A 12,706-nucleotide genomic window follows, 5' to 3' on the forward strand; every position below is an offset into this window, starting at 1 on the left:
GCCACAATTGACCCGACTCCTGTCTTTGGCTGGCACACCTGGTGCCTATATATGCTAACCAGCCCAACACCGCTGCGACATGAAAGTGGAGGCGGGGACACTGGGCATGATGCGTTCAAAGACCCGCCTTCTGTGGGAATTTACAACCATTCTATGTAAGCACAATTTAAACTAATAATCCACCCAGTTACATATATATGTTACATATATATATATATATATATATATATATATATATATATATATATATATATATATAATTTTATAAAGTCATAAAATGAAATGTCCTCGCAGATATAACGGATCCAGGACCAATAAGATCCTCCGAACTACAGGAAAAAGCTGCGGAATTTACCTGCTCAGATTCCGGTTTTATTTTGAAAAGCTAGGAACGAACGTCTTTCTTTCAACTGCGTTTATTGTGAAAGGTTTAGGCGGAAGCTAGTTAGCGGTGGATGCAGAAGCTAGCTAGTTCTGTGAGGTTCGGTTTAGTGCAGTCAGAACCAGAGAACCATGGCCTACCAGCTGTACCGGAACACCACGCTGGGGAACAGCCTCCAGGAGAGTCTGGACGAGCTCATCCAGGTGACACCGAGCGAACTCACCGAACCGCGGCGGGGGGAAGGTCCGGATGTCGGTCCGGAGCCGGAGCAGCTAGTTAGCTGTTAGCCTCGGCTGATTTCGCTATGTTCTGGGTCAGAACCGGTCCGTAGAATGATTTAGATCTGTTGACAGTGACCCAGAAAATAACGTCCGAACTGGATTTAAACCAATTAATGTTGAACTGATTTGAAACTGGTACCATGAACTCCACTGCTGTGGTCCGGTTCGGCTCAAAAGCTCCATTTTGGTGTTTTTGGAATAAATCTGAGACTAATTGAGACAGATCCGGGTCAAACCTCAGTTTGTTGGTCAGATTCTGTTATTAATAGCAAACAGGTTATACTCCTAGAAGTTCTGTTTTATCGGCTTCGGATCAGTTCGGGTCCATCGGGACCGGACTATTATCACTGTCTATGCCTAAGAAATTCTTTAGGCCACCCGGATTTTCTGTCTTTATCTTCATAGTTGGGTTCCAAATCTGGACCTTTGCTTCTTCACTGATAAATGAGGCAACAGCATGAAGCTGTGTCGGCTCTGTTAAGGAAACTACAAGTCCCATGATGCAATGCGCTCCAGTCAATCACCAGTGATCAGAGGCCGTCCAGCTCCTCTTCAGATACTCTGGTTGATCTGCAGGCCTCTGCCCTGTTTTCAGCCGTAAAATAAACCCGTGGCTACGGAAGACGACTAGGGCCACTAAAAAAAAAATAGATGTAGAATTTTTTTTAAATTTTGAAATGTTTTTCTGACTTTTATCTCCAGAGTCCTGGTATTTTTCTAATTCTGACTTTGTTCTCTCCGGGTTTTGACAGTGTTTTGTTTTTTTTTTTTCAGAATATTTTTTTCTATGAATTTTTACTTCTCATTTCAGCGTTTGAATTTAATTTTTTACTCTCTGAATTTTGACATTCCCCCCCTTATTCTCTTTAGATTCTGACTTTTTAATTTTACGTTTTTTTTCCCCCTCTGAATTTTGACATTTTTTCCCCCTGAGTATTTACTTTAATTTCTGAATTTCGTTATTTTCTATTTTGTAGTCTGTCAGTAGCTGCAGGTTCTGTGATGATCTGGTTTTCCAGCAGAATAAAAGTCAGATGAAAGTTGAAGAGCAGATCTTGTTCTGGAACGAGCAAATCTTCCTGACCCAGATGTCCTCAGACGGTTCTGATGGTTCTGCTCTGTGTGCTCAGACCCAGCAGATCACCCCCCAGCTGGCCCTGCAGGTTCTCCTTCAGTTCGATAAAGCCATCAACGCAGCACTGGCCAGCCGGGTCCGGAACCGGGTCAACTTCAGGGTGAGTCTACGCTCCTGTGTGTCTGGTCCGGAACCAGTACCAGGTCTGAACCGGGCCTCCTGTTTCTCTTCAGGGTTCTCTGAACACCTACCGGTTCTGCGACAACGTTTGGACCTTCGTTCTGAACGACGTGGAGTTCAGGGAGGTCACAGAGCTGGTCAAGGTCGACAAGGTGAAGATCGTCGCCTGCGACGGAAAGAGTGAGTCCGAGCAGAACTGCAACAGAACCTGAGAAAGAGTCCGGAACCCAGATCAGCTGCAGGTTAGCAGCAGCAGAACCTCAGCTGGACCTGACCCGCTCAGCGACTGAAACTAGACGGGTCGGCTTCAGAGGAAGTCTGACATTAAGCCCAGTCCTTTCTACCAGACCTGAAAATTCTATCAGAACCGCTACAACAGCAGGTCCAATAACAGCTGCAGTACCAGGTTAAACCAGCAGGCGGAGTCCTGCTCCAAATGTCCTCGTGACGGAGTGTGTCTCCCTGACGGTGTCCCGTGACCCAGGATGCCTGGACACTGTGTGATTCGGGACTGTAGTCAGACTGTTTGGTTCTGCTGTAACGTTTTCCTGTCTCCCCTCCTCAGATTCGGGCTCCAACGCTGCAGAGTGATCCTCCATCGGCTGGACTGTACAGATAACTTATACAGCACAATTACACCTGTGTGTGTGTGGGTGTGTGTATGTGAGTGAGAGAGTGTGAGTGTGTGTGTGTTTTTTATTCCCATCAGGAGAAGTGTGTTCAATTTGTTGAATCATCTTTAATAATAAAAGTTGATGGAAAGCTGCTGCAGACTGTTGGCTCCTCGTCTTTAACGCTAGAGTCGGCTGCGTGGTTCTGTTAGGTTCTGCTTGGTTCTGGGTTGGGGTGAGCATTGTCATATTATTTATCAGGAAAAAAATTCTTATAAAAATTGCGATTTATTGTTGTCTTAATTTTAAATAAAAAGCTAACAGATTTATCCACCTAATTCCTGGGAGGCTTACTGAGGAAAGGATCAAGAGTCTTACTTCCGGCACCCACCGGAAGTAGCAGTATTTCATTGTAATTTGTAGGGTTTTTTGCTAATCTATATTCATGATAGAAGTTACATCTCTTTTAGGTTATAGTACAATATTTAGTAAAACTTGTTCACGGACACACCGTCTTGTAACAGAGAGCTGCTCAGTACAGAGGATCGTAATTGTGCGTTTAATCACAGGGAGCGACAGGAACACGATCATTACGTTTTGTTACGGAATGACCTGAATTTGCAGCTCGTTTCTCTGAAGAACTGACAGTAATAAAGAGAAAAGCAGAGAAGCTGCTCAGAGATCTGAGCTGCAGGTTTGTGCCGATAGTATTATAGCCTGTGAATTTTATTTTTCGTTGGAATTTAAAAAATAATAAAGTTTATGATCTGAGTCTTTTTCATTATGATTGGGCCAGCAACATTTATTTATAAGACAAAATAAAATATCTGGGTTTATTTAGTCCATCACAACCAGAACCTCGAGGTTCTCCGGTGCTGAGTGTCGCTGCAAATCAGCGGAGAAATGACCGCAGCTGCTGCGCTCCAGACTGTAATACGAAGAATCTCCAGAACCGAACCGAATCACACATTGACCTGTTATAGAGAGCAAGTTGCCACTGGAAAGTGTCTGCCCTTTCGGAGCTCGGTAACTGTTGTGCTGTTCGTGGCTGTACTTTAATAATCAGACCAGGTTTAATCAGTGGCAGAAACAGGTGAGTCTTTAAAGGCTCCCAGAACAAAAGCGGTAGTTTTCATCGTCCACCGACAGATAAGGAAACAAAAAGAACTTGGCTAAAAGTTCTAAACCTGAACATAGAACCCAAAATGCTTTATGTGATCATTTCAATGTGTGGACAGAAAACCATGGGAAGAAAACTCGCATCTACATCCGAAGCAACTGAGTCAGTGAAGGAGCTAACTATGCTAGTGCGGGTAGCTAACTATGCTAGTAGCTAACTATGCTAGTGCGGGTAGCTAACTATGCTAGTAGCTAACTATGCTAGTGCGACTTGAAGAAATGCGGCCATTTCTTCAAGTTGCCATCCCTCCCCGCAATAGCTGTAAAACAATACTGTCACATTTAAGCTTTGATAGCTGGTGTTCCCACATATTTTATAGCCTAAAAGCTCTGACGAAAGCAGGTTAGCAAGTTGCTAACATGAAAACAAATAGCGGTTCCGGTTTGCGGCGGAAGTCGCGCCCATAAATCACGCAAAGTCTTATGGGGGCTAGGAAGAAGGTGGATAGGAAATAAAATTTTTATTATTTTCTCCGGTTTGTTCCTCCAGATAATCAATAAATATCAGAAATGAAATTCAGTGACTGTTAAGTTTACCGTTATAAATCAGAGTTTAAGCTCCTGCTTCTGATGTGTCCGAAAAACAGTATTTGTGTTTATGGCCCTATGAATACTGTTAGCTAAAAAATAAGCAGAGAATATTTTTTCATATTTTCCTCATACGACAAACTATCCCAATCAATTTCTGAAGCAGTTCAGGTTTTACTGCTTTATTACAACATCAATATTTACATAATGTAGAAAAACAAACGGACCTAATGTCCGTTTGAGGAACCGGGTTCGGACCTCCGAACGAGTAGCACCTTCTGGAGAACTCGGAGGACTGGGAGGCCACGCCTCCTCATAAGTGCTGGCTTCCTATTGGCTGGATCACTGAATAAACTGCAGCTGAAATTAAAAATATTTGGCGGTGTTCATCCTCCTCCCTGACCCGACCTGAGATGACCCAGCAGCCTGGAAACATGCAGGATGAAGGTCTGCATCTCATCATCACTGCTCCATGCAGAACATCATCATCAAATAAAGGCTGAAGGAAAACATGGACTGGAATCTCCTGGAATCAGTCCAGGAAGCGCTGGCAGGCCTTCTTCCAGCGGCAGGCTGTGCACCACAGCTCTCGGTGCTCGATGCCGTAAACTTTCCGACACTTCTTGGCCTCGCTCCGAATCCGCCTGAAGATCAGACACACAGCGGTCAGAGCGCCCCCGGAGGCCACCGAGGGGACAACACTACACAGAAACACCGACCTGCAGGGGGCGCTGTGCTGCTGCAGCCACTGCTCTCCCACGCTGACCGACCGGACCCGGAACGGTGCTCCCTGGAAACGACACAGAGGTCAAAGGTCAGGCAGAAATGACCTGAGCTGCTGGCTCTGCTGCAGTTCCACCTGCCGGCCAGCAGGGGCAACGCTGCACCGGTAAATAACCCGAAGGCATCAGCAAGAAGAGCAGCAGCTCCCTGCACTGCTCAGGTCAGGAGGTCAAAGTTCACAGCAAATCAAAAGAATAAATTTAAAGTTGAAGAACACAGAACATGAAACCGTGGCAGAAGAAGAAGCTATGGGAGGTTCTGGTTCTGGTTCTGGATGTGGACGGACTGACACCGCTTTAGAACCAGAACCGGATCAACTTCATGTTTCCCAGGAAACAGCTGGTAGTTTTCAGGGATTTACCTGTCTGCTGCATGTGGTGGGCGGGGCCGTCAAAAGACAGGAAGCTGCTTGTGAAACCACCTGACTTGGGGGCGGAGCCTAAAGCAAAGATGGCATATTAAATTATTTTAATAAGAAAAGATATGAACCAGCTGCAGCAACTTCAGGGTGAATATCTATTTATTGATTTCTCAGGCTCAAAAAACAAACGATCACTCGTTAACGAATTGTCAGTCATGTGACTCCCTGTGATAAGCCCCGCCTACCTGGTAGGAGTGCTCTGATTGGACCTGCCAGAAGCTGCTGCAGGGTGAAGGCGCAGAGCGGCTCAGAGCGCTGCCGATGGGAGGGGAGGGGGGCGGCGGCGGGGGAGCAGAGGGAGGAGACTGACAGTGCGGCTCCTCCCATTGGTTGATCTCGCAGTAGTAAAAGTCTTCCTCGCTGCGAGAGCATCGCTCGTGTTCGCCGCCGTGGCTGAAACACAGAGGTCAAAGGTCAACAATCAATCATTTGTTGACGTCAGTTCTGGTGGCTTGACAGCCGGGCCTTACCACAGGTGAACCGTCCTGATGTGACGTTTGATTCCCACCACCGACGTCAGAACCTTCCCGCAGGCCGGCCACAGGCAGCGGAACGCCGCCTTCAGTGAATTCTGTGGAAGAAAACGCACCATCACCGTCTGACCGCCGTCTGACCGCCACCCCTTCTAATCGTCATGTTTTTTTTTTTTTAAAGGTTCTATTGGCTTTAGTGGCCTTTATTTGATAGTTAATTGACAGGAAAGTTAATGAGAGAAGGGGGAAAACATGCAGCAAAGGTCAGGCTGGGAATTGAACCTGCGACAGCCACGTCGAGGACTAAGGCCTCCTTATGTGGGTTGTGCTCAACCCCTGCGCCACCACAGCACGTCCCTATCGTCATGTTTGTCCATCTGTTGCTACCTCCTGGTTATGCTCACCCTGCGTTTCCGCGGCGCCGGTTCTTCAAACAGAACCTGGTTGAGCTCCATGTCCAAGCCCTCGTCAGGGGGCGTGGCTGACCCGCCTCTGGCTTCGTCTGTTGGTGAGGAAGGGGCGGGGCTTTTGGGATCGACGCTCCAGTAGCCGCTGCTGCCGCTGACCGAGAGCTCAACGGCGCCACCGTCTGTCAAAGGAGCTGAAACAGGAAACAGGAAGGGAGTCAGGAAATACTTTTGTTTTGTGTTTCTGTTGTTTCTTACCTGTCGTGTCTTTGTGGGCGGAGCCCTGTGGCGGCGGCGGGCTGCAGGACAGGCTGCTCAGCACCATGGCGGCCATTAGCTCGTCCATGTCCACTTCCTGCGGCGCATTGCGGCTGCAGCAGAGCATCATGGGTGAGAGGATGTTTACTAGCGAAGGACAGACGGAGGGGGCGGGGCCTAACCTTCTGGGAACGTCGATGCAGGTGGAGACGGACCTGCCGCAGGAGGTGTTCGCGGCCCGTGGGTCGCCTGCGTCGTCACACTGGAAGAACACCTGAGAGAGGAGCCAGGTGTTCAGAGCCCAGCAGGAGCTGACAGAAATCCTTCTGACATTTCCTCTCACCTTTAGGTCGCTGTGACCTCTGACCCTGCTGATGCCCTGTGGCCCCATTGCCACGACGACGCCGGGCCTGGTGGTCTCGGGGCCGACCAGCGCTCCGAACGGCGAGCGTTTTCCCAGACGAGTGTTGGGCATCATGTCTGGCAAAGAAAATATCACAAACCATCGTGTTTCTAGAGTCCTTCACAGGAAGCTGCGACCAAATATGGATGACGTACGGCACATCGACTTCCTCCTTACGGTGTTTCTACATGTTTGTTAACCAGCAGCAGCAGACAGACCGGTCACCCCGTGGTTAGATAGAGGCAGACTGGATTAGTTAACGTGTGATCTTGTTTAGACTTTATTGTTCACATTTCTCTCCATGTTTCTTTATGAAAATGAACAGAACTATTAAAATAATAAACTAGAAGTCAGCCTAAATTAAAATTTAATTCGGTTTATTTCAGGGTCTGGAATTAATTAATTGCTTTTAACCAAAAACCATTTTCACTTTAAAAAGATTTTCTCAGTCGGAGTTGAACATATTTATAGTCAGATCGTTCATGGAGCTTCTTTAGACATGTGGACTATGGACGCTGATATTAGCATTAACTGCTACCTGTTAGCATTGTGATGCTATTTTAGGCTAGCATAGCTTCACTGATAGGCTAACTGCTTTTGGCTCAACTTGAACACGACAGAAGTGTTTTCCAGCGTCCAATCAGATCGCATAGAAGCAGAAATTAAGAGAATCCGCTTCCACTGCTGCTGTTAGCGATGTGGTTGTGCGTCAGATTTACAGTTGTACCAGCAACACGTGAATGCAAAGGTTCCGCCTCGGTATTTTTGTATGCAAACAAGAAAAAATTGTTTAATTGTGTCAAACTTTTTAACAAATCAAAATCTATGTAATTAATCTACATTAGCAGGTTGAAGTCCTGGCCCTAGTATAACATCAGCAGCACAGCGTTGGTCAGATGAAGGCCTGTAGGTGGCGCTGTAACCTTGAGCAACACGCATCGACAGGCGTTGGGATGGAGGTCGGGTTGGAGGTGGGGCTGTGACATCATCAAGTGGCTCAGGAATTTCTCCACATCATGTCGGGTTTAACGAGCTGCTGAGGTTCCTGCAGCTTTAAGAGCTTCGCCTGGTGACTAACGCAGAGAGGAACCAGAGCAAACAATTCCAACTCTGAGTCAACTCCATGATGGCTGAGCTGAGCACCACACCGCTGACCTCTGACCTCACAGTGACACTGAAGCTTCACCAACCCTCTTCTTGCTCTGCTGGAGCAGAAGGAACAGAAGCTTCTCATCAACTCGCCGCTGTCTTTCAGGTCGCCATGGTTACGATCATCCGAGCTAACTGATCCACTTGATTCATCGAAACTGTTGTCCCCATAAAACACATTTCCACCAGCAGCTGCCAGCCAATCACAGCCCAACAGGCCTTCACAATAAAAGCCTGACATCAACAACAGGAATCTGAAGCTTGGAAGCGTTTCCTCTGCAGGCAGAAGTTTCTCTGCTCCAACCGAACAGGAAAACAAGCAGAAAACAGCTGGAAGAAGCAAACGAAAGCCTCAGAGCGTTTCTCCAACACGTCCAGCAGCAGCTGCTGCAGCTGCTGCAGCTGCTGCACCTACCTGCAGAGTCTGAAGCTCCAACACAAACCAGAGGAGCTGCAGCAGCTCCAGGAATCCTCCGCTGCTCAGTGAGACTGACACTGGGAGGACGTGCATTTGGAGGTGTGTGTGTGTGTGGGTGTGTGTGTGTGGGTGTGTGGGTGTGTGCTTGTAGTGACAGGGAGAAACTGGCTTCCACCGAGACCTGGACTGGATCAGACTGGAGAGAAATGAGTTTGAGATGAGAGTGAAGAGATGACACCATGCGACACGATGATAGACCAACAGTTAGTTAGTTAGTTAGTTAGTTAGTTAGTTAGTTAGTTAGTACCAGCAGCATCGATGAATGTAGGTTCACACAAAAAAGTGTTAAAAATATATAAAAATACGATTAATAATGATAACTATGTGCTGTACAGATCATAACCTAAAACAATGTGCTGTTAGTTACATAATTAGTTTAACAGGTTTGTTAACTAGCTAATTAAATAGCTAATTAGTTAGCCTGTTGATAAGTTAGATACCTACTTAGCTAGAAATGGATTTAGTCAGATAGATAGATAGATAGATAGATAGATAGATAGATAGATAGATCACCCCATCATCTGTTTCCATGGCAACAACAGCCCATTTCCCCCCAAACCTCAGAGCAGACCTCTGGACCGAATCCTGATCCCTGCCTCTGGTCCGCTCCTGGTTTTCCCATCAGCCTCTGGGTCATTTTCCTGCCGTCTAGTAAACAAGATGAGCACGTGACACCGAGCTGCACGGTGATTGGTGGAGAGGAGCTGCGCACGGAGCCTCCTGTGTGTCTTCAGGGTCAGAACAAGACTCAAACGCTGAGCTGGAACCAGAACCAGAACCAGAACCTTCGGAACCTGCAGGTACTTTACTGACTCAGGATGACCGGCTGCCGGAAACGCTGCTGCACGGTGCTGTTGGGGGCGGAGCCTCGGCAGGCTGTGTGCGCGTGCTGGGTTGTGTGTGCGCGCCCCTCACCCACGCGCACACGCGCAGCGCTCGTGAGCTACGTGCGGAGTGTGAGCTGCTGCCTTAAAGGAGTATTCCGCCTTTTCTCTGCTGCTTCCTGGACCGAGACTGGTTCCGGTCCAATCAGAACCAGCCAGACTCCCTCTGACCCTCAGATTAAAACAAAAACTATCAGAACCATGAAGCTCTGAGAGCAGCAGCCTCAGATGGATCAGAACCCACCGGTCCGGTTGAACGTGTCCATTTGGACCAGAAGATTCCCAGTCGAACCTGCCGCTCCTAAACTCTGAGATAATAAAGGTTCGGCCCTGCTCGTCAGAACCTGATCTGGGTTCAGGTCCAGGTTCTGGTCTCTGGTTCTGATCCAATCCTGATCTTTGTGTCTCCAACACGCGGTTCCCGGGCCGCATGTGGTTCTTAAGAACTTAGGCTGAAAATGAAGAACCAGTCAAAAGTTTTAAGATTTTTGAAACTTTTCCAGTTTATTCCACAAAATCGACATAAAATAAATAATAAAAATCCTCTTTCTTATAATTTTCTGTTTTAAATCCTAAGAATAGAAATTAAATGGTGCTTCTGTAGTTTATCTAAATTATAAAATTCAAGATTTTCAAAAAGTCTTCTTATGCTTGTGGCTTTACAATATATTATCATCATCGCCATTTATCGCCACGCTGACAGAGGAGCTGAACCTCTTCTTTGCCCACTTTGAGGTGAAGCCAACAGAGGCAGCCACACTACACCAAGCGACCCACAACACCACACCCCTCGTTGTAGAGGAGCACAAGGTGAGGCGCACAGTGCGGGCTGTCAACCCAAGGAAGGCTGCTGGACCTGACGGCGTCCCTGGACGTGTCCTGAAAGACTGCGCCGATCAGCTGGCTGGAGTCTTCACCAGGATCTTCAACCAGTCCCTAGCCCTGTCTACAGTCCCATCCTGCCTGAAATCTTCCACCATAGTCCCCATACCCAAGAAACCTCACATCTCCTGCCTCAACGACTACCGGCCAGTGGCACTAACCACTGTGGTGACGAAGTGTTTTGAAAAACTGGTCCGGGGTCACATCACAGTACTTCTCCCTCCTGGCTTTGACCACCACCAGTTCGCCTACAGAGCCAACAGATCCATAGAGGACGCTGTGATCATGGCCCTCCATGCTGCTCTGTCACATTTGGAGCAGCAGGGGAGCTATGTGCGGATGCTCTTTGTAGACTACAGCTCTGCTTTTAATACCATCCTCCCTCACAGACTGGTGGACAAACTGGGGCACCTGGGCCTCCCTCACTCCACCTGCATGTGGATCCTGAGCTTACTGACCAACCGACAGCAGAGAGTTAGGGTGGGAAAACATACATCCACTGCCCTCAGCCTTAGTACTGGCTCTCCACAGGGCTGTGTGCTGAGCCCCCTGCTCTATTGTCTGTACACATACGACTGCACCTCTGCCCACCACAGCAACACCATCATCAAGTTTGCTGATGACACCACAGTGGTGGGGCTTATCTCAGGAGGCGACGAGTCCGCCTACAGGGGAGAGGTGGAGCGGCTGTTGCAGTGGTGCAGGGAGAACAATCTGCTCCTCAACAACTCAAAGACTACAGAACTCATAATAGATTACAGGAGGAATAAAACGGACATTACACCACTAACCATTGGGGGAAAATGTGTGGAGAGGGTAGCTGATTTCCGTTTCCTGGGGTCCACATTGAGCAGGGCCTCACATGGAACATGAACACCTTGGAGCTGATAAAAAAGGCCCAGCAAAGACTGAACTTCCTGAGGGTTCTCAGGAGGAACAGCATCAAGGAGAAGCTGCTGGTGTCCTTCTACAAGTGCTCCATAGAGAGCATACTGACCTACTGTATCTGCGTCTGGTATAACAGCAGCACTACGGCTCAAAGGAAAGCTCTCCAAAGGGTTGTGAATACAGCCCAAAAAATCATTGGCTGCCCTCTCCCCTCACTGGAGGACCTGCACAGCGACCGCTGTCTAAGAAAAGCACAACACATCACAAAGGACACTTCTCACCCCGGACCTTCTCTGTTCACACTGCTGCCTTCAGGCAGAAGATACAGAGCAACCAGAACCAGAACCAACCGTCTCAGAGACAGTTCTTACCCGACAGCAATAACAAAACTAAATGCAATCAAAAACAACCATTAATCATCATGAATGATGATTGTGAGAATGTGGCTGGTCTGATTTATTTTTTCCAGTTGTTTGTTGATTCTTGCGTTGTGTGTGAATTGTGAGACAGTTATTTTTTGTTTTTAAGCATATGCACCGACTGATGGCACCTTTTGAATTTTGTTGTTCTTGTGACAATGACAATAAAGATTTATCTTATCTTATCTTATCTTCTTATCTTATCTTATCTTATTGTTGGAGTTCATTCATTCTGTCTCTGTGCTCCACCAGGTCCGTTTACCAGCTTCAGAACCCGACCAGAACCTCTGAGTGTAAATTACCTTGAGGAATGATGAGATGTGGTTATATATGAAAACAGGCTTTAGTGCTGAAAAATGATCAGATGTCAGAAGCCGTACATGTCATCCAAACGGATCAGAACCAGAGTTACATTCACTGTCCAGCACCGGCCCACTGAGCTCCGTCTGGACGGAACCAAGTGAGGCAAAGACTGGAGAGTTCAGTTTTTATTCTTCTTCATATTTGATCAGATGGACCTGGAGTCACACATAAACATGGTTATGTAAGCTGCAGCGTCTGCATGTAAGCAGTTAAAAGAGAAAGAGGAAAAGACAGAATCCATAACAATAATTTTATTACTGCTGAAGCCGTTTAATGGTCAGGCTGAGAGGTCAAAGGTCACGCCAGCCTCTCTGTGTTTCCATGTGGTTTATTTTGGCAGCAGGACGATTCTGGGTTTGAATCCCTGCACACGTTTTGTTTCTTCACCAGAGCCTGAGTACAGACCGGACCAAAACCAGGACCAAAACCCAGAACCGGGCCTGGACCCGGACCTGCAGCTGCAGCTGCGGATGGACGTACTCGCTGCCTCGTCTTGCAGCTGACCTCTGGCTGACCTCTGACTCAGAAGGAAGTGGCTCACAGGCCGGCGCCGACCCGTTCTGCACAGCTTGGTTGAATCAATGCGCCTGAAGCTGATCCGGAACCAGAACCAGAACCTGTAATGCTGGCCATAGTGACAGCTGGAATTCACTGCTTATATT

The 12,706-nt window shown here is 47.5% G+C and overlaps 2 protein-coding genes across 6 annotated transcripts; one reads left to right on the top strand and one right to left on the bottom strand.

Moving 5' to 3' along the window:
• The first annotated feature begins 412 nt into the window (after positions 1-412).
• On the top strand, positions 413-2,685 carry gtf2a2 (general transcription factor IIA, 2). Of its 2 annotated transcripts, none has more exons than XM_028015003.1 (4): positions 413-585; positions 1,794-1,898; positions 1,972-2,160; positions 2,484-2,685. In XM_028015003.1, exons 1-3 carry the CDS (start codon positions 514-516, stop codon positions 2,128-2,130), a joined length of 336 nt encoding a protein of 111 aa, XP_027870804.1. In that variant the 5' UTR covers positions 413-513; the 3' UTR covers positions 2,131-2,160; positions 2,484-2,685. The 2 variants fall into 2 exon arrangements, with proteins under 2 accessions (XP_027870804.1, XP_027870805.1); XM_028015004.1 differs by having other exon boundaries at positions 1,972-2,098.
• A 1,717-nt stretch (positions 2,686-4,402) lies between these two features.
• On the bottom strand, positions 4,403-10,073 carry LOC114143187 (zinc finger protein 395-like). 4 transcript variants are annotated; one of them, XM_028014999.1, is made up of 11 exons: positions 9,168-10,062; positions 8,546-8,744; positions 6,922-7,058; positions 6,761-6,852; positions 6,579-6,691; positions 6,318-6,514; positions 5,911-6,011; positions 5,626-5,833; positions 5,381-5,458; positions 4,956-5,026; positions 4,403-4,880 (listed from the first exon to the last, which is right to left on the bottom strand). In XM_028014999.1, the coding sequence occupies exons 1-11, from the start codon at positions 9,243-9,245 to the stop codon at positions 4,769-4,771; spliced, it is 1,386 nt and encodes a 461-aa protein (XP_027870800.1). In that variant the 5' UTR covers positions 9,246-10,062; the 3' UTR covers positions 4,403-4,768. The 4 variants fall into 4 exon arrangements, 3 of the variants coding, with proteins under 3 accessions (XP_027870800.1, XP_027870802.1, XP_027870801.1); XR_003595188.1 differs by having other exon boundaries at positions 4,782-4,880; positions 4,956-5,171; positions 9,168-10,073; XM_028015001.1 differs by lacking the exon at positions 8,546-8,744 and having other exon boundaries at positions 9,168-10,049.
• Between the last annotated feature and the right edge of the window lie 2,633 nt (positions 10,074-12,706).

This window comes from Xiphophorus couchianus, chromosome 4 (genome assembly GCF_001444195.1).
Source record: "Xiphophorus couchianus chromosome 4, X_couchianus-1.0, whole genome shotgun sequence".
Classification (NCBI taxonomy): domain Eukaryota; kingdom Metazoa; phylum Chordata; class Actinopteri; order Cyprinodontiformes; family Poeciliidae; genus Xiphophorus; species Xiphophorus couchianus.